The sequence below is a fragment of the Haemaphysalis longicornis genome, unplaced genomic scaffold, assembly GCF_048455015.1.
Source record: "Haemaphysalis longicornis isolate Haplotype H1 unplaced genomic scaffold, Haemaphysalis longicornis Haplotype H1 scaffold_6, whole genome shotgun sequence".
Taxonomy (NCBI): Eukaryota; Metazoa; Arthropoda; class Arachnida; order Ixodida; family Ixodidae; genus Haemaphysalis; species Haemaphysalis longicornis.
The window spans coordinates 209198640-209226466 of NW_027526407.1; the positions used below are offsets into that span (position 1 = coordinate 209198640).

Here is a 27827-nt window from a genome sequence, read left to right on the forward strand (position 1 = left end):
TGGTGCGGCCACTCCGGTGTCTGTTGCACCCACCCTCAGTGTTCGTGGGAGGTTGGGGAACATGGACTTGGGAAGGGGGGGGGCAGCTCCACCCTCCACGCTCGCCGTGCCGCGTTCTGCGCCTCCAGCGCACGTGGCCAACAAAGGCACCACTCCTCTTGGAGCACGCCCAAAAGAGCCTGACCCATCAGCTGCTCACGGGGCGCCCATTGAGGAAATGGACGTAACGCCGTCCTCGGTGGCACCAGAGCTGTCGAGGGAACGGCGCCCCTCAGTTGAGCATAGAAAACAAATAACAAGAGTAACATGTCATCACGCAACAAATAACAAAACGGAAGTAAACAAACAAGCACAACCTTCCTGAAAACGAAATCTATGCTGCAAAACATTATAAAGTGGAATTGTAGGGGCCTGTTGAAAAATCTTGAGGGCATTTACGGAATATTGTCAGAACAGAAACCAGGGCTAATTTGTCTCTAGGAAACACATCTGAATGCAAAACACACACTTTCTGACACAGTACACGGTTTTAGAAAGGATGGAGATGGCTGCACTCACGCCTCTGGAGGTGTTGCCTTAGTCGTTCAAAAGTCGATTGCTTGTCATCGAATAAGCCTGCAAACTAACCTTGAAGCAGTTGCCATGAGGGCGATTATCTTTAATTAGCTAATAACTATTTGCTCTTTATTTATACCCCCAGATTACCATCTCCATGCTAATTAATTTGAAACTTTAGTTGACTAACCCCCGCAGCCTTTCATATTGATGGGTGATTTTAATGCTCATCATCGATTCTAGGGTTCTGCATCTGCCGGTACACGAGGATGACTTATAGAAAAATTCTTGCTCTCTTCTGGCAACTTTTGATTTAACAAAAACACAAGCCACAACAATTACTCTGCGATCGGTCTTGGAATAGGCTCCCCAACCCTCTTTCTATTAGTAGAGTGGAGTGTAACACCAGATCCCTACGGTAGTGACCATTTTCCTGATGCATTAACCGCAATAGATAGCCCCACAATTCCAACACACACACACACAACGATTTTGTGAAGAGGAAGTCGAATGGAAAAATTGAGGGTGATGTCCCAACTGTCGTATGCCTCAATAGAAAATTTAGATATTGATCAAGCGACAGATATAATTACTGCACACATAATAGAGTCAGCACATTCCTCAATTCCCCAAACCTCTGGTAGAAACAACAACAAACGGAGGCCTTGGTGGAACGAGACCTGCAAGATAGCTCGCAAACAAAATAAAGCCTGGGAATCCCTCTGAAGGTATCCAACTACTGAAAATCTGGTTGCCTTCAAGCGCGCAAGGTCAAAGGGCCGCCGAATTAGACCAAAGGCGAAAACTGACGGCTTGAAAACATTTCTTCTAACAACTCTTACACTGTTACCCACAAAGTTTGGAAAAGAATTAGTGGCCTGCAAGGAAGAAACGCAAACCCTACCACTTGTTAGCACAACTGGAGACACGCTTGAAGATCAAGCTAACGCCCTTGGGCAACACTTTTAAAGTGTCTCCAGCTCTGCTCACCACACTGCACAATTCTTGGAACACAAGAACTTAATCGAACTTTTGAGGGTAAGTTGCGCTTGTTGAGAACACTGAGACGGACACGGGAAAAAAACGTACTTTCACGAAAAGACGGCGCTTTTCGTGAAAAGGAGCCATCAAGAGAAAACACAAGTTTGGTTCATTCGAAAGATTGCCTCGTTAGAACCATAACGACACCACTTATAACGCAAACTTCGCTCAAATAAGCTACATAATTAGGAAAAAAGGAAATGACCATGCTACCCACCAGCTCATTTTTCGCAACAGAACCTGTGATGTCACTTGGGAACGCTCTGCGATTGGCGGAGGCCGGCAAAAGCAAACGCATGTTAGGCAGGGCTTACAGTTTGCATAGCGAGCTAAATGCCCGTGAAACATACTGCACATTCTTTTTATAACAAAGAACGGTGGAGTAAACGGTTGAAGGTCCGAACGAACACGCAAGCGTGTGCGCCAATGCGTACGAAACTAGGCGCCGGCCGAGCTCGACATCTCGCCATCGCGCAGACGAATTTTCGGGTTCGAGGCTCTTCGGGGCCAACGAACCGTTCCAGCACGCACAGCCGCAACCTTGCTTCGTATCGTAATCCCTTCACAGGAGGTTGGCCGTCATATCGCCAACCAGCAAAGGTAAAAATAGAAACGAGGGGAGTAAGGAACAGCAAGAAGCGACGAGATAGTGCCAGTCGTCGCGTAAGTTTCGAATGGTGTTGGCTTGCTGCTGTCGTTACGAGCTCGCTTCCAGTTTACAACCACTGAAAACTTCATTTTGTTCGAGTACTTTACAATGAAATTTCGTTGCTGCGTTTTGAAATGCCCATACGGGCAAATCGTCAAGGGAGTGCGACATCCCCGCCGCTGAGGAGAGCTCCTTTCATGTGCTGCCCAACGACGAACCTATAGGCGAAGCAAGTGGCTACGTTTTGTGAACTTTGCAAATCGAGGAGAAAGAGAGCTAAAGGAAGTACGAGTGTGCTCGCTTCATTTCCGAGGAAGTGATTACGGCAGGGACCCTTACGTTAGCTCACTCCTGGGACATGCTGGCGCTCGTCGCCGACTTCGTCAAATCGCTCTGACCTTGGGGAAACAAATGCCGTAAATACCGCGCATTGACGCTCGTATCTTTCTGGTCGAAGCAGAGAGCTCGCGCGAACGGCTTTCCATACACGACACCGGCCAACTGGCATAAGTGATACTGCTACTGAAATTGAACTATTATTAACCGTAATCAAAATACGGCACATACGTACCAGTCTATATTCGTCCGTCGCGACGGGGCTGACGAGGCAGCGGTGCCGACGGCTGGGCGTTCGTCTGTTGTGGCTATCGCGGAATGGTCGCTTTCCCGTCCACCGCGTATCCCACAACTCTTGCCGCTCGTGCACTTGGAAGCATTGAGCGTTTTAGTGGTGTGAGGTTGTTAAATGCAAGCCCGAGCTCCTCGGCGAGAGTTTTTTTTCTCCGGATCAGGCGATTCCATGACTAGGGCTGCGGGTGCACTAGGTTTTACTAGTATTTTTAAAATGACCGCCGTCTCGATCGACTCCCGCGTGTGGGTGCTATATGGAGTCGACATACTAAGTATCTGTTTCATGGACCGGCGCTATGACGCCAATGTACACGTCACGGAATGTTCAATTTTAGCGGGAGATTTAAAATTTTGGCTTAAATTGCCTTATTTCTCAGTGAATAAAGCATCATTTGCTTCCGGGAAAGCGCTTGGGGTACTATGAAACACCTAATCTTTCGAATAAAACAAACTTTTGTTTTCTCTTCATGGCTCCTTTAACAAGCGCAACTTACTCTCAAAAGAATGCTACACCAACTAGCCCGACATCAAGCTTTACTGAACTTAATGCGGAAAAAGAACGATCGCATGGGCTACAACTGCCCGTTCACCAAACGTGAGTTTGCTGTTGCACTTTCGACCTGCGGAAAAACTGCTCCATGGGCCGCCAGAGTCACTTATGAAATGTTAAAACATGTTCATCAAGACACCGGAGAAGCGATTCTTTTCTTATTCAATCAAATATGGCAAGCAGGACGCCTTCCTAAATCATGGAAAGAATCCACTGTAGTTCCAATACTAAAAGAAGGGAAAAATACCTGTTCACCTGCCAGCTACAGGTCGATTACATTAACAAGCTGTTTATGCAAGCTTTTGGAGAAAATGATAAACAGACGCATTGTTTATTTTTTAGAGCATGACGGGATTTTAGACAACCGTCAAGCGGGCTTTCGTTCGGGAAGGTGTACAACGGATGCCCTTGTGGCCTTTGAGGCATACGCGCGTGACGCCTTCGTGCATAAACAACACTGTATGACCTAGACCTGTATATTCTCTGACCTAGAAAAGGCCTATGATACTACGCAGCGTTACGGCATTCTACTTGACCTTTGTTCATTCGGAATCTGTGGCAATATGCTAAGTGTCATAGAAGGCTATCTGACCCACAGGACATTCCGAATGAGAATTGGCCACGTCTTAATACAAGCTTTCATCCTAGAAAATGGTGTGCCTCAGGGAAATGTCTTGAGTTCCCTTTTCATCGTCAAAATGAATTTTTTAAACATTTTACCCCGATCTCTCTTTTACTATGTATATGTGGATCATGTTCAGATTAGTTTTAAATTTGCAATATGCAAATTTGCAATTCGCAGTAAGAGACAACTTCAACTTGAAATGAAAAGCCTCTCAAGGTGGCAAATGCGAACGGTTTTAAGTTTAACTGCGACAAAATCAGTGCGTACTTTTTACTAAGCTAGGAGGCAGGCAGGCAGATTCATGGGCTTGAAGGGAAGCCCATCGATAGAAAAAGCACAAATTTTTGGGAGGGCTGCTGGATGAAAAATTATCTCTTATTCCTCACATAAAACAATTACGAATAAAATGCACGAAAACACTAAATATTCTAAACATTCTGTCTCCTCAGTCATATGGCATGGACAGAGCATGGTTATTGAAAATTTTCAACAGCCTCGTAAGATCGAGGCTTCATTATGGTAGCCTAGTGTATCACTCAGCTCCAAAAGCTGCTCTGAAACAACTGGATCCTATATATCATTTAGGCCTGCGGTTGGCGACAGGTGCTTTTCGTACAAGCCCGATAGAGAGTTTGTATGTAGAATCTGACCTGTGGTCATTGGATAACCAGCGAGCTTACACATCCTTGTTATATGCTGTTAAAACAACCTCATTCATAAAGCACCCATCAAACATCTTAATTCATGACACATCCACTTATCTTTGTTCGTTAAGCGGCCGTCACTTCCGCAGCCCTATGTAGCCGCCAAATCGGACTGTAGCCTCCAACTTGGACATTTCCTTCAAAGACACGTACAAAACCTCTTTAGCTGATGGAAGCCCCGATGGAAGCTGATGGAAGGTATTGCCTGTAGCATGCGACATGTCTTTTGCAAGCATAAACAAAAACAAAGTACCTCATGCCTTAATTCAACAGCACTTTTTAAGTCTTCTGAATAAACATCAATGTGCAGAGTTCTACACAGACACGCCCAAAACAAATTCTGCAGTGTCATGTGCCGTACTTCGACCGAACCTCTGCGCTTCAAAAATCCTTAATACTCGCAACAGCATTTCCACAGGTGAAGCCCAAGCCATTGCACTGGCAATGGAACACATAATACAGAAAAAAATAGCTTGCTCGGTCATATACACTCATTCTCTCAGTGGGGTGGGGACAACCCTGTGGTTAGCGAAGCCACATAAGAACGCAGTCTTCAATTCGCTCATAAACGCTATCGTGGCACCATATTCGATGGGGCTCAAAATTACTGCCTGCTGGGTTCCTGGTCATTGTAGAATAGCAGGAAATGAGGCTGCTGATAGGGAGGCAGCTGTTGCTGCTCTTCGTAGAAATGTCACCGCCTTACTTCGTAAATGTCTTCGTGATGTCACTGCCTTATTGTGACCTGAAATCGCTCATTAAAAGAAAACTCTGGCAGAAAAACTGGGGCACGCAAACAGAAAACAAACTCCATGCAGTTAAACCACAAGTAGGTAGACAACCAAAAAACTACACAGGTATGTAGAAGTAGCTCTCTGTCGTTTAAGGATAGGGCGCACACATGGCACACATGGATACCTCTTAAATGGAACACCACGACCGACATGTGACAAATGTGGAGGACATCTTTTTGTACTCCTTATCCTAATTAAATGTAACTCACTCGAAACAGTTAGACAAAGACATTTGGCTAGTACTATATATACACACAACACATACCACTACACCCAGCGCACTTTTTCTCGGATGAAGGAATAATCATTTACAGAAAAGTTCTAGACTGCTTGGCTGAGGTTGATTCTTTTAAAAAAATTTCTTATCACACATAACCACAACTTGTCCATCAGTAATGAGGACAGTGCTGAGGTACTTCCCGTGACACTCAGGGACTTTGCCCTTTTTTTGGTAGACAAAATCTCTGCGAGGGACCCTGATTTTAAGCCCAAATCTTTTTCTGCGCTCTCACCTATGTTTTTGTCATTTGGTAGTGATTCCTATGCACCAATTTTACATAACCATCTTTTAACAAAAGCACTATTCATTTGGTAGTGATTCCTATGCACCAATTTTACATAACTGTCTTTTAACAAAAGCACGCATATAACTCACCTGCGACACAACGCGCTCTTTTTTTGGCGCTCTTTGGCCTAGAAGCCCTTGCGCCACAAAAAACGATCATCATCATCATCATTATCCAGTTAATCCAGTCCATGACTCTAATTTAAGGCACATGTTTTTGCAAAATGTGCATGATTAAAACACTTCATTTTGGCGAGTTAGTCGAACGTCGCTACTACTTGGAGCACATGCTGTTTTTACAAAGGTTTGGGCCTGATACAAAACATTCAATTTTGGCAAATCAGCTGTGCCATTTCAATAACTCGTTGCACGCGACGCTGTTTCAATTATTTGTGCGTGAATGAAACACCTCATCTGGTGAATTTGTCAGTCTCGTTGGTACTTTTTGTCCATGACTAAAACACCGAAGTTAGGCAAGGTCAAACCAAAACTGGAAATGAACTTAAAGGGACCCAGAAAAGCCTTCTGTAAAAGTTACAAAAGGCCTGTATTCTCACGTAGCACCAATATAGCGATGTAATGCCGTTGGAATTATTGATCTACATTCAGTATTAGCTGCGCCAGAAGCAATTAAATGCACCTCTCCCCACTAGCCGATCGACTCCTCCTCCCTCTCTGCTTCCTTCAAAGCAGCTGGAAACACTGGGAATAGCCATGTGACATCGCGACGCTCGACTTCCATTCTGCGCTAGCTACATTCCTGCGCCTAGGCACGCGTCAATCGCTGCGTACCCGCCTTTGCCGCTTTTGCCTCGGGATCGCGCAGGAAGGAGGGAGAGCAGCCGGAAGCCAATAACAGTGACGCCGCCGGCAGCCGACCTCGCCGGCGATTGGGCGAATCAGGGGGCGCCTTCGCAGTTGCGTCAGCCGCGATCGCCGTTGCGTCAGCCGCGGTCGCCGTTGTGTCAGCCGCGGTCGGCTCGCTGCGGCGTCGCGCTCATCGGCTGAAAAAGGCGATCTTCAAAAATTGTTTACAAATTATCCGTACAACGTATGGGGCCCACACTTGGCTCAAAAATCCCCCGTTATGTGTTCTACCACCTGAATGCATTTGATTGCCACCTTCACAAAGCTTTTCGGGGTCCCTTTAAGATGCTCTAGAACTTGTTAAGCATACTTCACGATGGCGTAATTTGCGTTTTATTGGCTAGGTAAAAATGCAAAACTCAGAATCTGCAATGTGATTTATGTCCATATGATGTAGTGCCATACTTTTTAAAGTTGTAAATTCAGCAGAAAATTTTGGAAATAGATGCTTTCAAGAGCTTGCAAAATGCGCAGCTTTTGCGGCCACCTAGGGCCTCCTCAGTAATGTGCACTGTGGAGTATTTGCATGAATGCATACATGCATTGACCAGAACACAGCTAGGTTTGTTAGGCATTTGTTTGTTTATTTGTTGCATTATTTTCGTGCCATTGTTAATATTTTGTTTTTCTTTCCGCCTAGGACCTTTCCCAATGACAGCAAGGAATTCCATTTGGGAAGGAAGCTCTATTACTGCCCGTCCTGTTATCAGTGCAGTCCCCACATTACTGATGTGAAAGTGTGTGCTACTGAGGTTTCCCATGTCTGCACTGTTTGCGAAGAAGTCTTCCGCAAGAAATGGACCCTGAACAAACACATGAGAGTGCACACAGGCAAGAGGCCGTACGTGTGCGGGATCTGTCAGAAGAGCTATACTGAAAGATGTCATTTGGTTGTTCACGAAAGGTCGCACTCTGGTGAGAGACCTTTTGTGTGCAACATCTGTCACAAGAGCTTTACTCGACGAGGGCAACTGGCTGCTCACGAAAGATTGCACTCTGGTGAGAGTCGCTACGTGTGTAGTATCTGTCAGAAGAGCTTTACTACAAGAAGTTACCTGGTTATTCATGAAAGATTGCATTCCGGCGAGAGACCTTATGTCTGTGGCATCTGTCAGGAGAGATTTTCTCAAAAAGCCAGCCTGGTTACTCATGAAAGATTGCACTCTGGTGAGAGGCCCTTCGTGTGCAACGTTTGTAAGAAGTGTTTTATCAGAAAAAGCAACCTGCGCACTCATGAAAGATTGCATTCCGGCGAGAGGCGCTATGTATGTAGCATCTGTCAAAAGGCCTTTACTAAAAGATACAGTCTGGTTACTCATGAAAGATTACATTCTGGCGAGAGCCCTTATGTCTGTGGCATCTGTCAGAAGAGCTTTGCTCAAAAACCCAGCTTGGTTATTCATGAAAGATTGCACTCTGGCGAGAGGCCCTATGCATGCAGCATTTGTCAGAAGGGCTTCACTAGGCGAAGTGACGTGGCTTCTCATGAAAGACTGCACTCTGGCGAGAAAGCCCATGTGTGTACCATTTGTCACAAGGGCTTTTCTAAAAGACGTAGCCTGATTGTTCATGAAAGGCTGCACTCAGGCAATGACAGGTAAAAGCCTAACCTTTGCCCCCTTGTTACTGTCGAGCATTATTTGCTGGAATATACAGAGAACAAAAACATTCGCGCCTGCCTAGGCATAACTGGTGGGCCACAGGAGATTGCATACATCTAGGATTGCATACATACTTGTTTTTACATGTGACAAGCGCTACATTGCTGAATATTGACGTTGATTTTATCTCGTTTTACGGTGCGCACCTTCATTTAGATTTTTCTGAACAAATACTGTTTCTATTTGCGTTCTACCGTGTTTCCTCGGCTATCTCGCTTTTCTTTTTTTTGTCCCTATGTTAAATGTTCCCGAGTAGGAAATGAATCATCTAACAGCATGTATGTATGTCTTGTGTTTGCACTTCTCCTTTGCTGCTAGTTGACGGTGGCCGGAGCTCTGTCAAGCTGCTTTATTGCAGTTACTTTTTCGGCCGCCATTTTTTCACCATTTTTCACCTGGTGTATTGTTTTGGTGAAAAATAAACAAATTGAATAGGATACTTTATGCGCCAAATATAATTCAATTTCTAAAACATCTCCAGCCACTCATTGGTCGCCCCAGCAGGAAGAGTTTACAATAGAGCTTCTCCTCCAATTGAATGGTTCCAGAAGTTGAGAAAAAAATGAATAGAACGAAGTTCGGGGCGAATCCTGTTGTAAGGATCCCCTCACCTTTTTCGAGGTGCGCTGCCTTTAACACTTTCGGCCCTGGTGGTGTCAATTGACGCCATCATATAAAAGCTGCTCTAGCGCATAGCGAGCGAAACCAAAACTCCTGGTTTTTTGGGAGGAATTATTCTTTATTGATGCCTTTTGTGATAGATATAAGTGTTGTTTTATTTTAGTGGAGCTGCACGCTACAAAGAAGCAGCAGCTCTAGTGAAGACGACATTACGACATTGAGGCTGAAAGAAATGGCGGTCCGAGTTTTATTCCCAAGCTTGTAAATCTATAAATACACGCATTACGAAGCTCATTTTTTGTTTGTAGGATCGTCAGAAAATGTGCAAAAGTGATGTCTCCGCTGGACAAAAAATTTGTATTGGCCAGATGTGCTAAATAATCATATCATTAATAAATTGGTTATTACGTGCACTTCCTGCCCTATTCTTTGTTTGGGATCTTATGGGAGCCTAAAATTTGAGAAAACATACAGAAAACATTGTTTTGTTTGAAATAAAAAAATAGGGCTGAAAGGATTAACCTGAATGCAGTGCGCGATCGGCCTGCAAAGTGCCTTTTAGGACAACGCGTGGGTGGCAAGAAGTCTTTCCCCGTCGTGTGAATCCCGCTTTGCCCACTGAGACACCACGGCGTGTTTTCCTTTGGGGCACCTAACACTCGGAAATCAAATAACGCGTTGATTATGAGCAGAAACACACTAAAATAAAACCCAGTAGATAGGGTCTAATGACGTGAATTTGAAACTACCTTTCAATATTGCCATGGAATATTCAATTTTCAATATTGTCTTCTTGGCAAGGTTCGTTCGGAAAACGACGGAAGGCGCCATGCGGATTAACTAAAAGTCATTCTAAAATAAGTACGGATGTCCTCCCAGAAAACAGTCACGTTAAAATGCTCGGCGTGACTCAAGACTCAACTGGCAGAGTCGAACTCACAAACGCTAAAAAAGAGGTCATCTTCAACATTATTGAAGGGCTAACCGAGAGGAGAGCAGGAAAGAAAGAAAGAGCAAGACTAGAGTAAGAGTGATCATGAGCCGAATACTGGAGAGCCCACTGTACCATAAATTTACAGGCAACCGAGGAAAATCAAAGAAACACCATCACCACGACAGCCTGTAAGGCTTTTTTTTTTTTTCACCGTGAGATGGACTGACAGCCGGTAGACTACCACGGTAACAGAATGGGCAGCCGGGAACGGGTCTAAAAAGGGAAGGCCGATGGAGGGAGTGCAGGAAAAGAGCGGAGGGGTCGTCCCGTAGTCGACCTAAATAAGACTATGATGATGACCATGAATGGGTGTCTTCTTAATGCCTTTGACAAAAGCGGGGAAACCACTGTCATAGACAGCACCAAGAGAGCCGCTGGAAAAACAAAATCAGGACGTGCCATGGTATTGGCCGCGAGGACCACCACTGGAGAGGCCGGCGCTGCGATCGTTTTGACGTCACTTGTAGGATCACCGTTCCTATCTTGCTGCGTAGTTGGTTTGCAGCGAGTGGCACTTCGCTTGGGAAGCGCGTTCTAAAAGTATTTTCGTGTTAATTTCCGTCAATTGAAGTTAATTCTCAGTGCGTCAAGCGCAGTTTGACCCTACGGGGACTTATTAACCGTATCAAAGGTGGTACATTATCCGCAAACAACATGAGCGTGGTGGTGTATGACGTATGCGACCGAAGCGTAGGCAGCGGATTGTTTCCCCAATCAACAATGTGGACTACGACGATCGCCAAGTTAAGTTTCTAGATTACCCTTGTTTGCAAGAAATGTATAAAGCAGGAAATCGTGAAGCGTTTACTGCTCGCAGAAGCACACGCACCCGCCGTGCCTGCCCGCACGGCCGACGGTGTGGCTCAAACCGACGCAGATCGCGGCAGCAACAAAAAAACTCCCACCTCCCCTCGCGGGAACACCTGTGTAGATGCGACGCATAGGCGGAGCGGCGAAGGGACCGCGTTTTATAGCGCGCATAACGTTGAGGGGACTGCGTAAGCCGGTCCCAGTCGATGACGACGTTGGCGTACTTGTAAAGCGGCGTGGACTCTAGGTGTTTGAGCCAAGCGTGGATGTTGCTTCGCCGGAGAACGGCACACCGGTTATATGCGCAGCGCGCCCGAAGGAGAGGAAACCGCGGAAGAGAGAGTACTGCACATGCGTCTGCCGCGGCTTTGACGCAACACAATCCACTTTAATCCAATCCAAGCCAATGCAATCGAATCCAATCCAATGCCCCTCGCGAGAGAGTGTTCGCTATCGGAGAGGAGAGGGGGTGAGCGGTGGAGAGCGCAGGTGGCGCGGCGAGGAAAATGGGGGAGGGGTGGACAACGCCGATGACGACGACGACGCCGGAGGGACAAGGCGAGTGAATCAGATGATCTGCATCTAAAAGACCCAACCACACGCACGCGTAAAACCGACTTACTCGCGCAACGACGTAAACCGGCGTAAGCGCGTAAGGGACCGGCGTACTCCGGCGTACGCCGAATGCATTGGTACGCGCTTGTTACGCCCAAGTCAGAGCGCGCCAGGCATCGACGCAAACTTTCGGACGTACGGTGTTGACGTACACCTCTGGCGGTGATGTTATCGGCGGTCAGGCCGCATAACAAGACAGTGAATTGATAAATAAGTAACTTCACTATTCATTATGCGATGAAACGAAGTAATTTGTAAAATACGGTGACCAAAAAACCGGACAAAACACGCGAAGCAACAAGCAACTATGGGAGCAAGGCAGTTTTACGCCAGATGTAGCGGAAGGGTTTTGTGCCTGCCAAGTATGCATACTAATCCTTAACGTTTTTTAATGTCCCAAGAACTGTGTTAGTTGTTTCTGTATTAAATATACATATTTTTGTGAGAATAGGCATTATTTGCTTCATTTGAGTTAAAATGTAGTTGAACTGGTCGCCACAAAGCTGAGTCCGAAGTAGTCGAGCCACACTGCGCGGCTCATTGGTTTACGCGCGCGTTGTGGCGGTACGTGGTTACTCGCCCTCGTCGTCGGCCGGCGTAGACACAGCGGCGTATGCCGCCGCAGGCGTACGTCGTTGCGCAAGCACGTCGGTTTTACGCGTGCATGTGGTTGGGCCTTAACTTGTCGCCGCTCTTTAAAATCACACAAGTCGTGGAAAAGAAGTTCCAGATCGGTGAAAGTGGGTGTTAGTGTGATAAAAATTGTGTTAGGTAGTGTCATCAGCTGTGGTTTTCAAAGCGATGCTCAAATATCTGCCACGATTTACGCCGACCGGCCGCGGAGGTCGTTCCCAGCGGCGCAGGCCGAACGCGCACTGTGGTGAGTGGCCGAAGGGTGGCGATATCTGCGCGCAAGTATCGGCCGAGGCCGTGGCAGGCATCTTGATCATACGAGAAGGGGGTGACAGTGCGGTGAAAAGTTGTGTTAGGGACAGTGTCATTCGCAACTGTAACGATAGCGGCGGTGAAATATCTGCCGCGACGCTAAGCCTAAAGTTCCCAACATTCGATTCGTGCATCTGAAGCCGGCTGCGAACTGTTGGAGAAGACCCTCCCGTCGCGCCCGCGCGTGTTGCGTTTGGGTTCCCCTAACTTCTTTGGGGCCCCCAACGCTCGTTTCTCCTATTCGAAAACTCCCCATTACCCCAAATCATTGCCGACGTGTTTCGCCTCGTACACAGCCTCGCCTTCTGTGAGCAGTCGTGAGTTTCGAAATTGATGCTTGAGAAAGGCCGGCTCACTCTCAACAGACAAAAGCTCACGTTGCAATTATAAATTCCCACGCCGAGGTCCAAATGAAAGCTAAATATAGCCTTGTCTAAACCCGCTCGAAGGCTTTAAAAACTCGCGTTCATACCCTTTATACATTGTGGACAAGTTGTCGCTAAAAGTAAACAATCAGCCGTGCAGAGCACAGCTACGGCAGTGATCGTTAATACAATCCGGGCATAACTGAAAAAAAACATTGTTGGGGAAATAGGCACTTATTAAGCCAAACTGCAGACCATAACAACACTTTTAAGCACGTGCGGTGAAGCAATCCGATCACCGTTCTCGCGTAGTCATCCATTTACCAGGCAATGCGAGCAGTACGCGGTGTTTCTGTGTGCAAGGTGTTGTGCGAGGTGCTTCCTGCAAGGTGTTTCCTTGCACACAAAGTCTCGTACAGGTCCCGTCACAAGTAGGTCATAATGAATTTACAGCGCCCTTTTCTCGGCGTAAGTTACATCGTCCTTGGCGTTAGCTGGCTGCCTACGAGCTGTAAGTCGCGATGGTAGCAAATAAACGTGGCGGTGTCGCCGGGAATAAGCGAGTCGCGGATAGCTTGCCCAGATTATTCGGTCTGCACACAACTTTTTTTGGTAATTTGCATCAAATCTACAAGGAGGGGGGAGGCGGTGGCCACAACAAAAAAGCACTCTTCCGCATACGCACAGGAAATGTGTTGTAGCAGACGACAACACGACCCGGCTTCCAACAAGTGACGTCGCTCGTAGGTGGCGCCACGGTATGTCCTCGAGGCCAATAGAAGGCAGGCACACCCGTCTGAAAAGAGAGAGAGAGAGAGAGAGAGAAACACGGAAAACAAGCGCTAAATAAAAACACGGGACGAGGAGTAGACGGGACAAGCGCTGACTTTCAACAAAAAGTTCATTGCCGCTCCAGCGCTTATACACAAGTCTGGGAGCACGAAGAGAGGGGAAAAAGAAAGGGAAACATCAAAACCGGAGGCCAAAAAACGAAGAACAGTGACGTGCCGCCTACGATAACAAATCCAATTCGTGTTTCGATAAAGCCACAGACGGCCTGCTGACGCATTGATCCCCCGACCTCGCTATCTCGGCCGCTTCCACAATTTCCCTTGTGAGGGCCGAGCGGTGAAAATACAAGATGGTAGTCTAGTCGTACAGGGGATGACACTGGTTACCCGAGACACATTTTTTACAGTGGGCAGCCAGCTGGCCGTCGGTGGCTACGCTCCTGATCTTCTACTCCTTCTTCGGATCCTTGCTCCTTCGTGTCGCTAGCCGCCCATGCCGAGGTTCAAGCTCGTGTCCTATCCTTCTGCATCCGCTCCAAGATCCTGCCTCCAGTTATTCGTGCCCTGTTTGGTGGCTTCCCCCCTCACACAACCATGGAGCAAGGCTGTGCAAGATTCTGCGCAGCGAATGGAGGAGACAGGCTCGGTTCTACCGGGACTGTTCGCACTCAAGTATCTTCAGTGACGACAACTTGGGACGAGCCCGGCAGAGATGGCGTGAGTTTTCCCGGTTACTTGACCAATGTTGGACCAGTGTGTTGGGCTGTCTCCGTCGCCTGGTACCTCGCAAGAAGGATGCAGGGAACAGCTACAGGATTCACTGCGTCGGTGATATTGACCTCCCGGAAGATGTCTCGAGTACGCTGAAACTTGGTCCTAAGTTCGCAGTGCAGCCGAAGAAGGACGCCTCAGAGCTTCTTACCTGTGTCCGTGAAGTGGCCAGGCGGGTGCCGGAGGACGACAGTGTTTCCTGTGTGGCCCATGGTGTCAACGTGGTCGCAAAATGCGGCCGGCAGCACCCCGACGTACGGCTGCAACGTGTGGCTACGACTCTCAAGGACCTTGGCCTCTGCGTCCTGCCAGCAGATAAGGAGGGCGGGTTTGCCGTTCTCAGGCATGAAACATTCCGCGCTAAGGCCAATAAAGCTGTGCAAGCAGTCTTCAAGTCCGACCTAAAGGTGTCATTGAAAAAGGTCAAGTGTCGCGCTAAGCAGTTGTGTGAGCAGCTCAACCTTATGAAAACTGTCAAGCAAATAAAGAACAGCGACAATGTCTCTCTTGAAATGTTTTTTGCGGCAAAAACTCATAAGGTGGAATGCCCGTTTCGCGTGATTGTTTCCGAGGCAGGGACGTGGCAAAAGTGTGTCGCAGACTTCTTGCAGGACAAGCTTAAATTTCTGGACGTTGCCGACCCTTTTATAACAAAAGATTCCGCCGCCGTAATTGATTTTTTCAAGACAAATGACCGTGCAAGTTTAACTGCCTTTTCTGTGGACATAAAAGATTTGTTTTATTCTTTGCCACATGAAGGGTTGCTGTCCAGTGTCGAGGCGGCCATTGATGACTTCGGGGCGGTCGGATTTCAGAACGTGTGTGGTGTGAGCACGAGTGGTTTCTTGGAGCTTTTATCTTTTTATCTTACATCAACCTTTGTTTCATTTGACAGTAACATTTACCTGCAAAAGCAGGGTGTTTGTATTGGGTTGTGCATTGCACCGGTTTTAAGTGATTTGTTTTTAGCCCGTTGTGACAACGCCCTCTTTCAGCGGCTAGGTGAGCTTAAAGTGTTGAAAATTTTCAGATACGTCGATGACTTTTTAATTGTTTTAGACACTTCATGTTTTATTGACCCTTCAGCCATGAACAGCATTAATGCCGCTTTATCACCGTCTCACCCTCTTGTGTCGCGTATCTTGGCCGCTTTCAATGCCTGTTTTACGCCGCTCATTTTTACGTTTGAATTGCCCGAGAATGACAGCATCAGGTTTTTAGATTTGCGGCTACGTTTTGAGGATGATCACGTGTGTTGGTTGCACGAGCCTAGAGCCAACAAGCCGCCCCTGCCGTACAGCTCGGCACACTCTAAGCTGGTAAAGAGGAATATTGTGCTGTCTTTCTTGTCTAGCGCTCTCAGCAAGTCATGCCCGCACGCGGTGGATGAAAGCCTTGGAAAGCAGGTGGTACGTTTTGAAGCCGTGGGTTACCCCAGGCAGGTTATTGTTTCCGTCGCGGAAGGTTTACATCCCAAAAGAAAAATTGAGTCTTGTTTGAGCGATGCGCAGAAGGCAGAAAATCAGAGAAAGGACAAAGAAAGAAGAGCTAAAGAAAAGATAGCTGTCATCCCTTACATACATAAAATGTCGCATAACCTGAAGAAAGTTGGGCTACGTTCAGGGGTCAAGGTCTTGTTCACGGCGCCTAACAAGCTTTTGGCTTTGTGCAGGTTGAGCTGTCCCACGCGTGCGCGGAAACCGATCTGCGCTATCAAGCACAGAGACGCGTTTGTGAAATGCCGACGTAGCGTTTTCTACAAAATTCCTTTGTCGTGTGGTAGACTATATCGGCCAGACCGGCAGATGCTTAAACGTTCGCCTACAAGAACACAAGAACAAGGTCAGGAGCGTAGCCACCGACGGCCAGCTGGCTGCCCACTGTAAAAAATGTGTCTCGGGTAACCAGTGTCATCCCCTGTACGACCAGACTACCATCTTGTATTTTCACCGCTCGGCCCTCACAAGGGAAATTGTGGAAGCGGCCGAGATAGCGAGGTCGGGGGATCAATGCGTCAGCAGGCCGTCTGTGGCTTTATCGAAACACGAATTGGATTTCTTATCGTAGGCGGCACGTCACTGTTCTTCTTTTTTTGGCCTCCGGTTTTGATGTTTCCCTTTCTTTTTCCCCTCTCTTCGTGCTCCCTGACTTGTTTATAAGCGCTGGAGCGGCAATGAACATTTTGTTGAAAGTCAGCGCTTGTCCCGTCTACTCCTCGTTCCGTGTTTTTATTTAGCGCTTGTTTTCCGTGTGACGATGAACCAACACGCCCAAGCCTTTTCCCTTCTGAAGAGAGAGAAACAGCTTTATTTATGCTCAGGGATCAGGTGAGGGGGGTGGGGGTGGTCCACAGGGCCGCCGCGACCGCCAGGGCCCGGGTGGTCACCAAGCCTTGACTCGATGCCTCCGGGTCGCGCAGCGCCTGCTCCCAGAGGGAGGGGGAAGGAAAGGGAGGAAAGGGGTCTGCTGGGCACTTGCACAAGGAATGATAGTGCGTGTCGAGGGCCCCGCAGGCAAGCATGTTGGGGAGTCAAAAAGGTGTGGGTGGGTGTGAATGAGCTGAGTGCGGTGTGGGATGTCTGGAGGACGCGTAGGCACTGAGCTGCGTCTAGGATGAGTTGGGGATGTGGTGGAGGGTACTGGCGGCGGAGGAGGTGGTAGTAAAGAGTGATGTCTCTGTAATGCAGGAGCACGGCGGGGCTACCGGAAGGGGCACCGCATAGCTACTGCACGCCATGCATGATAGACATGTCACCCATCCAGCGACTCCTTATAAAAACTGCACCAAAACATAAATCCAAACTTTGTGGGAATTACGGCGCTCCGCCGTCTTCCCTATCTATCTCGGCCCGCCGCGGAAGCGACAGCGGGGATGGATGTCCCTCTTTCTCTCTGCGGCCCGCGCGTTTCCCTGCCGCGGGAGGTGGACGGGGAGGGACGCTGCCGACTCCCTGACGGGACAGGTTTTGCCCGGAAGCTCCGGGCGGGCTGGTCCGGGGCCGACGACGGGGGAGGGGCGTCTTGGGATTTTTTGGGATACCACCCACCATCGGGAGCGACCATCCGTAGGTACGTGTGGCTCCTTTTCTGGCCTCCCTTTGACCGCCCTCGCGCCTGTCTCTCCCGTCCTGACCAAGGTGGTCTTGGCGGTGGTAGAGCGACGCGCCCGACGTTCCTTATTGTAGTGCAACAAACGTCAGGGTTGGCGATTTCAGTATCTTGTTCCTTGCTGTTCGCTGCAGCTATGCCCAGTTGGCTGTCCGTGGCAGCGTTCAGTGGAGCTAGCCCTGCGGCCGAGTCTCGACTTTGTTCGCCGTGAGAACCCTGGTCGCCACATTTTTGGCGCCCGAACGAGGGACCCGTGTTCAACTGAATCCGAGGTCCGCTAGCTCCGAGAAGGAACCTGGCACATGATTATGAGTTGGGGGATTTGATGCTGTTGGCCGACCTTTGTGATCATGCTTGGGAACTCCTGCGATGCCCTGCATCAACAGCGTCCTCTGCAGCCGAAGGAGCTGCTCGGCTCCCCCTTCCCCATGGCCCCTACGCAACCGCGGCTACGAGAATTCCGGAAAGTTCTGAATTCCGCGAACGCAGAGTTACGTCAGGTGACTCCGCGCGTTCAACCCCCATGCGCGGTTGCTGAAGCCCCATACTACAGTGCCTAGTATATTCTAGGCACTGTACCCATACGGCGCGCCTGTCGTGGAATCCGCCTTTTTCATTGCGCTGTGGCGGCCTCTGGTGGCGCCGCCGAGAAGCGATATGGCAGGGGTGCAAGTGGGCTGCCACTGCAGCGGAAGGGGAATCAGGGCTGCGTTGCTGGTGTTTATTTGTTTCACGTGAATTGTGTGGCCAGTCTAAAACTGCAAAAACTATGTTGGAAGACGTACGTTTTCAATGCGGGAAACATCCTAACAAGCCTGCGACGCTCGTTTCTTTTTGCAGCAGGTCCGCAAGTGTCAGCACCCGAGGGTGGCTATCTCAGGCCGTGAAAGCGATGTTCTCATGGCATTTTTTTTCTAGCGCTTAAAAGAGATGGGAGGGGAACATGGGTATCTGTAAGACAGCAGCATAAACGCAGGCCCTTAATGTGGTCTTTATACAAACCATTGCTTGAAGGATGGTATGTGGATATCAGCGATGCAAAATATTATACGTGGCTGCAGATTTGTTCAATACCGCCGTTCTTTTGTTTTCTGTTTCTTATCATAACCAGCATAAATGCATGTGCAGATTACTTTTGGAAGCGTTTTGACCGAAGAAAGCGAAGTCCAAATCAACGGAAGTCCCGACGTATCTTAGAAAATTACTTTTTGGGGTGCATTTTTATTCGTAATCGCGCTTGTTCATAGTAGTCGCACGATTACATTGTCTTCTTTAGGACTGTCAATTTGAAAAGTTAGTATTAGTTCATTCCTTTCAAACAGCGGCAATATCACGGGCGAGAAAAATGGTGCATGGAACTACATTTCTACTCAAATCGCAAGCTCCTCGTCATTTGGATGAATACTTTTCCCAGCAGTGGAGGGCTGCATGCAGATTACAACGAGAAAAAACACATCACTTTCCACAAGCATGTCAGGACAAAAAAAAAAAAGGGATCCCCGAGAGGATTCGAACCACAACATTCGAGCAGGCCGGTGTTTCTGACGCTCTAGAGCACTCGGCCACGACGCAGCAAACAACTGTTCTCGAATGCCGCGGCACAAAGCTGAGGTTTAGCTTATATTTTTGCACCTCTCTGAAAAAGTTAAAAAAAAAACTTCTTGCTGTATTGTATAGTATAGTATTGCTGCCACAGAAACTGATCATCATTCTTTGAATAGCACTTATCAACTAAGCGTCTCTTACTCTACGTTACTTATTAAGCCAGTAAATACGATAGCTAATTTAACTCGCGAGCAGATAGCGAGTCCACCAGTCGAAAAAAAAAGTGCTCTTCGTACTTCTGTTTCGCGCTTTACGACAGAAACATTGGTTGATTTTGATTCTCCGTTTCCTAGATGAAGTTGAGTAACCCTTCTTCTAGACTTAAATGCCTTACATTTTCTACAAGTGTGCCAGACGTGTACACATATGGAGCTTCAGTTAAGCGAAGTCAGTGAAGCGTCGCTAGGCACGACGTACGGATCGCATACATAGTGTGAAGGTACGTTCGCTTCGTTGACCTTAAGAAGTTTGTTACGCTCTACGAACTAACAAAATAGAGGCACATTCGTCGCGGCTCGAATCTAATCAGGCCTACTGACCGCCTTGGTCAACGAGCCTGTCGTACTACGGCAACTTTCGGTCGGCCGGTGTGTTCGTATCGTCGTCGGAGTAATATGACAAGGCGATGTCTGGATTTAACGTGCCTGCAGGTTATCGTCACCGGTGGTGTTAATGCCTGGTGTTACTGCGACGGGTCGCAGAATAGGGCTGTTAATGCATGGTGCCGTGGCGGAGAGCTCCTATTTGTTCACTTTCGCTTCGGGGTTGGCGTGTGTCGATAGAAACAACAATTTCACCCTTCATGTTATGGTTTGGCCGACAGTTGCATTTGTAAAACGTACTGCATTTTATTTTCTCGGTGGGGGCCGAACCCGGCCGCATGCTTTCACTACACGGGCTGAGTACAGCCGCAGACAGCAGTGGAATCACCGCGGAGCAGACCGGCCCATTTCTGCCAGACTGCCTCCTCCGCCAGGGCTATGCGCATGCGCAGTAGCGTTGCGAAAGAGGCGGATTCAGCACGTAGGCGCCCGTAAACGAAGGAATGCCTGTGGATGCAGCTTCCATCGCGAACGCTCTCGCAAGCGCCATGCAGCAAGTGTTGCAGGCGGTGCGCTCCCCCGCTCCCAAGGTGCAGCTACCGATGCCGACGTATAGCGGTTACAGCGATCAAGTGAGCGCCAACGCTTTCCTGCCGGCTCTGAGCCGTTACGAGTAGGCGAGCGGCATCAGCGAGAGCGAAGTGCTGCGCAGAGTTCTGCCCGCAGGCCTAGGGGACCATGCCGCCCGGTGGTATCGAATGGCAGGCCATACGGCGCGCACGGTGGACGACTGCCGAACCATGTTCCGGGAAGAATTCCTGCCCTTCGACTACCTCCCGCATAGAGATAATATATTTACTCTAGAGGGGAAGCGCGCCGCTGAGCCAGTGCATTGGAACCGTACGACACACAGTGGCAGACATGATACAACGATTTGAAGGTTGCCAGCTGAGCTTTTGCTTACTAAAAACGGCGAAAGCGATGGGTATTAATCTGGCAAAGTGCTGCTGTGGCGTTTCCGCGTCCGGCTAGTGAAGCATGCCGGGAGAAATTGGGGAGCAATGTTGCATAGGTGTTTGGCATGCGATTGTGATAAGGGCGCTCTCGAAGAACTTCTGGAGAGCACTCACGGTGCTGTGTAGCGTGTGATTGGGACACTGAGTGTGTGCGGCCGCCTAATTTGCGCAGTGCGTTACGACGGCGAACACGGGCGTTCTGCATCAGTTCTGCCGCCTCGATTTGCGGGAGGGATGAGTGCGCTCGCCACGAACTTCTGCTCTGCGTTTTATTAGAGCACCGTGTTGAGGCCGCTGGGCGTTTCGTCTCCGACGTGCGAGTGCACGTATGTCTTCAACTTCAAACGGCGCTGCTATCGTGGCCAGCCGCGAACGATGGTTCGCACGAAACTCTTGTCGACTGTGTGTTAAGAAATAACAAGACAAGACTATTGCGACCTACGAATGTGATTCTTGCGCCTCGCTTTGGTTCGTCGAACCCCGTGTCTTGTAATCGCTGCGTGCTGTCATAAGCTCCGGAACATCATATTCAGGAGGTCATGGTCCTGCTGCATATTCTTGTTAAATCATTGCAGAGGGCTCTTGGCGCGCAGAAATGAAAAGTTTGTAATTATCCACGTTAGTTTCGTTGGTCTCCAGTGGGTTACTTTCCTGACGAGCGTATTGATGCGTATATCGCGCCATGGGAGCTGCACAAATGTGTTGACGGATGTGGAGGGGCACATGTTGTAGCTGTTCTTGGGTCGGTACTGGATATCCGAGGAGTTCAAGGGTGTCTCGTCTGGTAGGTGGTTGAGGCGGGAGGTTTGGGAGTGATGCTAAGCTTCGTGCAGTTTCTCTAAGGTATTGTGTACTCCCAGTTAGACCAACTTGTACGGGTGTTGAGAGGGCACCGTTCGGTCTGTGAAAATATTGATTTCGCCCACCACCATATTTGGTGCCCATTTGTGCTTCTGCTTGCAACCTTCGTCGTGTTCTGCTTGATCCTACACAGCGACAAATTTTGATAACCGTAGCGGGACCCTGCACCAAATGCGGCAGTTAACATTCTCAAATGCGATTTACACAGAAACGTTGAACACTAATTCTTGTAACTTGTTCCTACTGTGGCTACACAGCCCGTCACCATGATGCACAGCATGTACTGAAAGTCACATGCTTTGTTGTTCGTATTTCAATGTATCTTGATGGTACAGTCATGGACGATTCAAATACGAACCGCGGAGCGCATGGCCGAAGATACCGCTGCCGTCACCTGGCAGCGGCCGTGGAAAACGCACGGACATGCGCAGTTGAGATGACGGGAGCGAGGCTGCGTATCCCACTGAGATATGCCGCCCTCTCCTCGCTTGCATGCTAGCCTTGTCGCCATGCCGCAAGAGCGCTGCAAGCACTGAAAGTACCAGTGCTGCTGCAGCTGAAGGTGTTTGTCGCGTTGAGAGCAACGCGGCGCGTATTTGCTTGCAGCTGCGGCCAGTGCTTGCATGGCGAACGCGTGCACGTTCTCGTAAGGCATGCTGTTGAGCTCATCATGCTTTCTTGAAGAAAACAATTGCACAGATATGGAGCCAAAATAAATGCATGTCGCCTAATTTCTGATGGCGTGGCATTGTTTTGCGTTCATGGTACAGTGGCTGGGTAATCGAACAATGACCTGGCCTCTAAGAATGCGCCTTTGTTTAACGGAGTCAAGGCTGAGTCATTTCGCGGAGTTGGTGCTAGTAGCAAACGATAGATATACCATCAGAATTCATCCCCAAGGATATAAATTAACTGCAAGCATTGTGTGGTCTGGAAAAATTACTGGCAGAATTCAAATATTAACAAAAATGATTAAGATAGGTAGCTCCAACCTTTCTATAGGCCAGTTGCCCTTGCGCAACAATTTCGACGGCCTGCTTTTCCCGTTTTTTTTTGGCAGGCCCCACAGTGCTTGTAGAAACCTGCGGAGCGGGCACCACTGAGCTTGGTTTGGGAGTGACCCAGGTGTCCATCGTTATTTGCTCCAAGTTACTGAACCCCGCATGCAAAGCTATGTGGGCAATGTGACGCCGACACACACGGCGAGCAGGCGCTCATGTGAGCCGAGCACACAGTGGCCGCAGATACTATCTCGCGCTGCATCGCTAATAAATGTTTTCAGCGCTCTTGCGGCATAGCGACAAGGCAAGCATGCGAGCGAGCAGAGGGCACACAGTGGGGCACGCAGCCTCGCTCCCGTCCTCTCAACTGCGCATGTCCGTGCGTTTTTCAAAGCCGCTGCCAGGTGACGGCACCGGCATCTTCGACTATGCGCTCCGCGGTTCGTATTTGAATTATCCATGACTGTACATAGGGCAGACAAGGCACTGCCCTAACAGGCGGTGGTGGGAGCATGTCGCATTGCTGACGAATGGAACACAAACTGATTTGGTGCTCCACTCCAAGGCTCAATGCACGCCAGGAGGCTGCATGCTAGAATTTGATACGATGAGAGTGCTGAAGTTGTATGGCACAAAACAGGAACGAGAAATATTTGAGGCCTACACACAGAACACAAATAATCCGGAATGGGAGTAAATGGCTTGCTGCATAACTCAGTACTCATTCGGAGTTTTCAAAACTCCTTCTAATGGGAGTTTCGCCTTACTCCCGTTATTTCCGCAGATTTTTCAGTACCATATGGGAGTTTCATTTTACTGCCACTAGAATGGGAGTTTTCAGGGGTACCATTGGGAGTGTATTGTTTCCTCCAACTGGAAGTTTTCAGGGGGGCGTGTTGGGAGCAGTGTTGACCTGCATTCGAGGTTTTTTTTTTTGCGCTTGATATAAGCGCTGCAGAGGAATTTATTACTGTATTTGGGAGTTCTTCATGAGCGCACAGGCCGCATTTTCATTTTTCGTTTAGGATTACGTAACTTCTAGTCTTTTTCCGCTTCAAACTTTGAATGGCGAAACGTGAAAAGTGTGTTTCCTGCACAGTCAATTTATTGCATAAAAATTATATAAATATGATATACGTGTGAACACGTTAATAACACAATAAAAACACTGAATCAACAAAACACCTACATCGAGAACACAAGGTATCTTGGTAAGAACTTTATCTACTACAACACTCCTCAACGAAAAAAATGTAAGCCATTTGCAAACAATGAGGTCAGCATGTCGTCGGTGCGCTGTTTGCTTGCACTTGCCTCCCAAACGCTGACGTTGCCGCACCCCCTGGCACGTTCCCCAGGAAGCCACAGCAGCAGATGCTTTAGAGGGATAGGAAAAACGCTTTAAATCTGCGGCAACAAACACACACGCATATTGGGTATCTGACCTGAAAAAAAAGCAACGGCATTGTAAAAAGACGCTGAACTTGTAATTCTTGTGTCCAACTTTCGGTAATGTCTGAATGTTTATTTAAAGCTACGCAAAACTGCACTTCCGTCCGAGACACCTGCGCTCACCAGTTCGTAAGAACGAAGTGCTCTGCTGTTCAAAAGCGCGACCCTTGTGGCGACCAACTTCTCAAAATGCTTCCTTTCCCTCTTTTCCTTGCGTGTAGTGTTCGGGGGGCGAGCTTCAGGTTTTAGCACCCGCACTGCCCCTCTCTCCCCTCACCCAAAGTTAAGGAAAAATTTCGGTCGGTGTGACACCTTCGCCTGCGCCCCCCCCCCCCCCTTCCCCTTCAAAAAAAAGCAGTCGTCCTTCGACTCTGCAGAATGCTCCCTCGAATGCCGTTTGCTGGTTATAGTTACACGCGCCTAGCGTACGGAGAGCTCCAACGGGGCCCCGACCTTCTCCCTTTCAAGTTTAAGCAATTAATCACCGGCGGCACGCGGCAGTCACCCTCCTCGTAGCAGGCGCGGCTGGCACCACACGTACTTCTCAAGAAAAGCGGCCGCCCTGCCACGTTTGGCCGGCCAACTTCACCTTCGCCTGCCAATAAGCCACAGACACAGCCTAACAAAAACACCTAACAGCCGTTCACAGTTCGGACAGTTTTCATTCTGCTCGCGAGTGTGAACGAGTGAGTGTTCTGCTCGAGCCCCGCTCAAATACGCATTGCTTTCCCATCGTTCGGCCTCCCCAATGACGCTCCGGGCATGGCGCCCTCTCTCACGCACAACGCTCACCTACAGTGGCGGAGAATCACCCGTGCTGTGACGCGGGAAACACGCTGAGTTTATTTGACACTAGAAGGGGCAAAAGTCTCCCAAAATATTGGGTACAATAAAAAACGTGACAATCTTACCTTCAACCACCTCGCAGAGGCACAACTGCGTTGTTAGGCAGCGTCTCGTGCCACGCGGGTGGCACGAGACTCGCCCCCCTTGCAGGTGCTGCTACCACGCGTGACGTCATTATGGCGTCATAACATTAACAATTGTCATTATTTTGTGTATTGTACTCCGAAATACACATTTTTTTATTTGCAGCACAAATTAACGCACCATTGAACTGCTAGAACTTTTCTAAAAACAATTTTTGTTCTTGCGGCAGCAGCCAGCGATGCTGCTAGTGCTGCCGTATGGCGTATATGGTCGCGTATCCGAAAGCGGGACGAAGCTCCGATTTTCTCGGGCCGACAACGTAGATAAACCGGATTCATATTGTTAGAACCACTATATGAAAACGTGAGAAAGTTGCTTGTGATTATTTATTGCGTGGGGACCAAGCCAGCCTTTCCAGACCGCAGCAAAATAGCCGCTCTCGAGTAATGTTGACCTGTGACCGCTTGGTTATGCTTGGTGTACGCCGATGGTACCTGCGTACAGTTTCAGCGTACATGAGACGACATCGCACAGCCGACTGGCCCCATTCGAACAAGCTACGTTCTACACAAGAAAAGACACCGTCCGAGCGTAATTCTGTGAACCTTCCGACACATGTCGGCGCGGCGGCATCTGCTATCAACAGTTTACACCACAGCAAGTTCAGACCGCTTAAATGGGCGACCTGAAATCTCAGTGTGTGTTCTCGAAATGAAGACAAGTTAACAGCGCCAAAAGAGAATCGGAGGACGAAGGGTAGTGGCAGAAACTGTTTTTTACTAGGCACATGGGCTCATTACAATTACAGACAATTGCGCCAAGAATAGGAAAGGTAATCTTTGGTGTCCCCACACATGTACCGCGTACGTACCACTACAGTATATCTCCTCTTAAATATTAGCAAGAAAACTTCCGAAAATCGGAAAGTTCTTATTTTCTTGTGGGCGAAATTCTAGCTTGAAATTTGTTTTACACCCACGATACGTTTTATGAGCAGAAAAGTCTTGTGAGCATGCGCCACAAGCATCATAGTTGCGTGATATTCAGCGCTTAAAAAAAATTCCTAGTAGAAACCAAAGATTTCGTAGTAGAATACATGATTCTACGACAATTTAGGACCTGCGTCCTTCAAAAGGTAGACTAGCTAGGCGCTTCATCTCATAGCTACTGCACTGGTATAACTTTCACGTCTCACTGTTCCGTGGTATACGCTATGTTGTCCAGACTTGACTGAGTCCCTTCATGCAAAGGGGAAGTTAATCCATGAAACCCAGACGATAGGGTCAGATAAGAGGCTGTACAGACGGTACTAGGAAGGGTCGGCCATCATGTCTAATATACATGCACTCCAGCATACGAAAACGTATGGGTTCTGCACAGGCTCAATAAGCAACGTCAAAAAGAATCTTATGATGTGCCTGGAACGTGAAAGCATCTACGGATTGTTTGTGTACACATGTATAAGCAGCGAGCATGCTGCAAATGTATTTGATAGGCAAACGTCACGGCTGTCATGGGGCGAGTTTAACGAAAAGAAATGGTGAAAAACGTCCCAGTTTCAAACTAGATTGATGTTATATGTGCATGCACTATAAACACAGTCATCAGTATGTTAACTGTACGTAAACACTCAAGTGATATGATCAAACGCAACTAGAGGCCCCACTACAATCGCCCAGTTATGTTTCTTCGCAGTGGAATAGGTCGGTATCTGTTAGTCGAAGAAACAATATTCTGTGATGGCATGGAGAAATAGCTGGAAAGTGGCTATGGAGCTCCGGCTGCTTTACACATTTTCTGTAATACCAATTATTTGTTTGAAGTTTGCAATAAAATTGATGTCATTTGTAAGTCTTTTTAATGAATAAAACTTTTCGTGGCCACAAAACAGTGGTCGATAAACAAATGCTCACTTTCTTTGGTGGCTTGTAACGATTCACTAGAATTTCCCATGGCCAACCCAAGGAATCCATGGCTCGTACACTGCAGGGTAGCGCTAGTCTCCAAAAACATTTGACTGGAGGACTGGAAACTAGCGTGGCCCACAGGCTCCATAGGTGGAAACCAGTAGCCCACCCACACAGTGCCGTAAAACAGTCAATGGAGTGAGTCTCTGCTAAATATTAAGCAGGTAGGTTCACATTGATAGATTTTTATGCAAACGTTCACTGTGCGTAGATTAACTATTTAGGGGGCACAATAGTCATTTTTGTTATTTCGGACAGTTCTTGAAGGGTTGCCTAGATGTTCTTTAACAAAAAAAGCGAAAGCTCTGAGTTAGGGATCTCAAAAACATTGTTTAGCCTCTCCAGAAATTGTCCATGCCTGAAGGAACTAGGCTGATAGTTGGTGCCGACTGTCGTCCTCGCTTGCTAGCTCCCTGAGCAAGCACATGAATGCAGTGACTAAGCAAGATGGTGACCAAAGTGAGAAGAGAAGGTGGATCCCCTACGTACAACAGCCCTTGATCATCTAAACACCAGAAAAAAGCGCCGATGACTCACAGGCCACGACTAGGGCGTTAAAATACCTTTTGACATACATTTACATGGCATTTACAACCTTTTATCAAAAAAATCTTATGATTACACACAGTCCCTCTATGGAAGGGGTTTGTTTCTGACAAGGTCGTTGAAATTTGTTATTAGTAACAACATAAACTCATCATTGGTCCCTTTCAGTCAGCACGCTTACATGCTTCGTTTTAAAAACCCTGCTGTTTCTATTTCACGTATAAATGAACTGCTTATGCAATATTC

The 27827-nt window shown here is 48.1% G+C and overlaps 1 protein-coding gene across 2 annotated transcripts in view; it reads left to right on the plus strand.

Moving 5' to 3' along the window:
* Positions 1-9622, plus strand: part of LOC144141325 (uncharacterized) — a 32971-nt gene extending 23349 nt beyond the window's left edge. For both annotated transcript variants that reach the window (XM_077672898.1, XM_077672899.1), the window contains exon 5: positions 7621-9622. In XM_077672898.1, coding sequence (XP_077529024.1) covers positions 7621-8581 — 961 coding nt within the window. In that variant the 3' untranslated portion in view covers positions 8582-9622. The remainder of the gene's footprint in view (positions 1-7620) is intronic.
* Positions 9623-27827: the final 18205 nt, after the last annotated feature.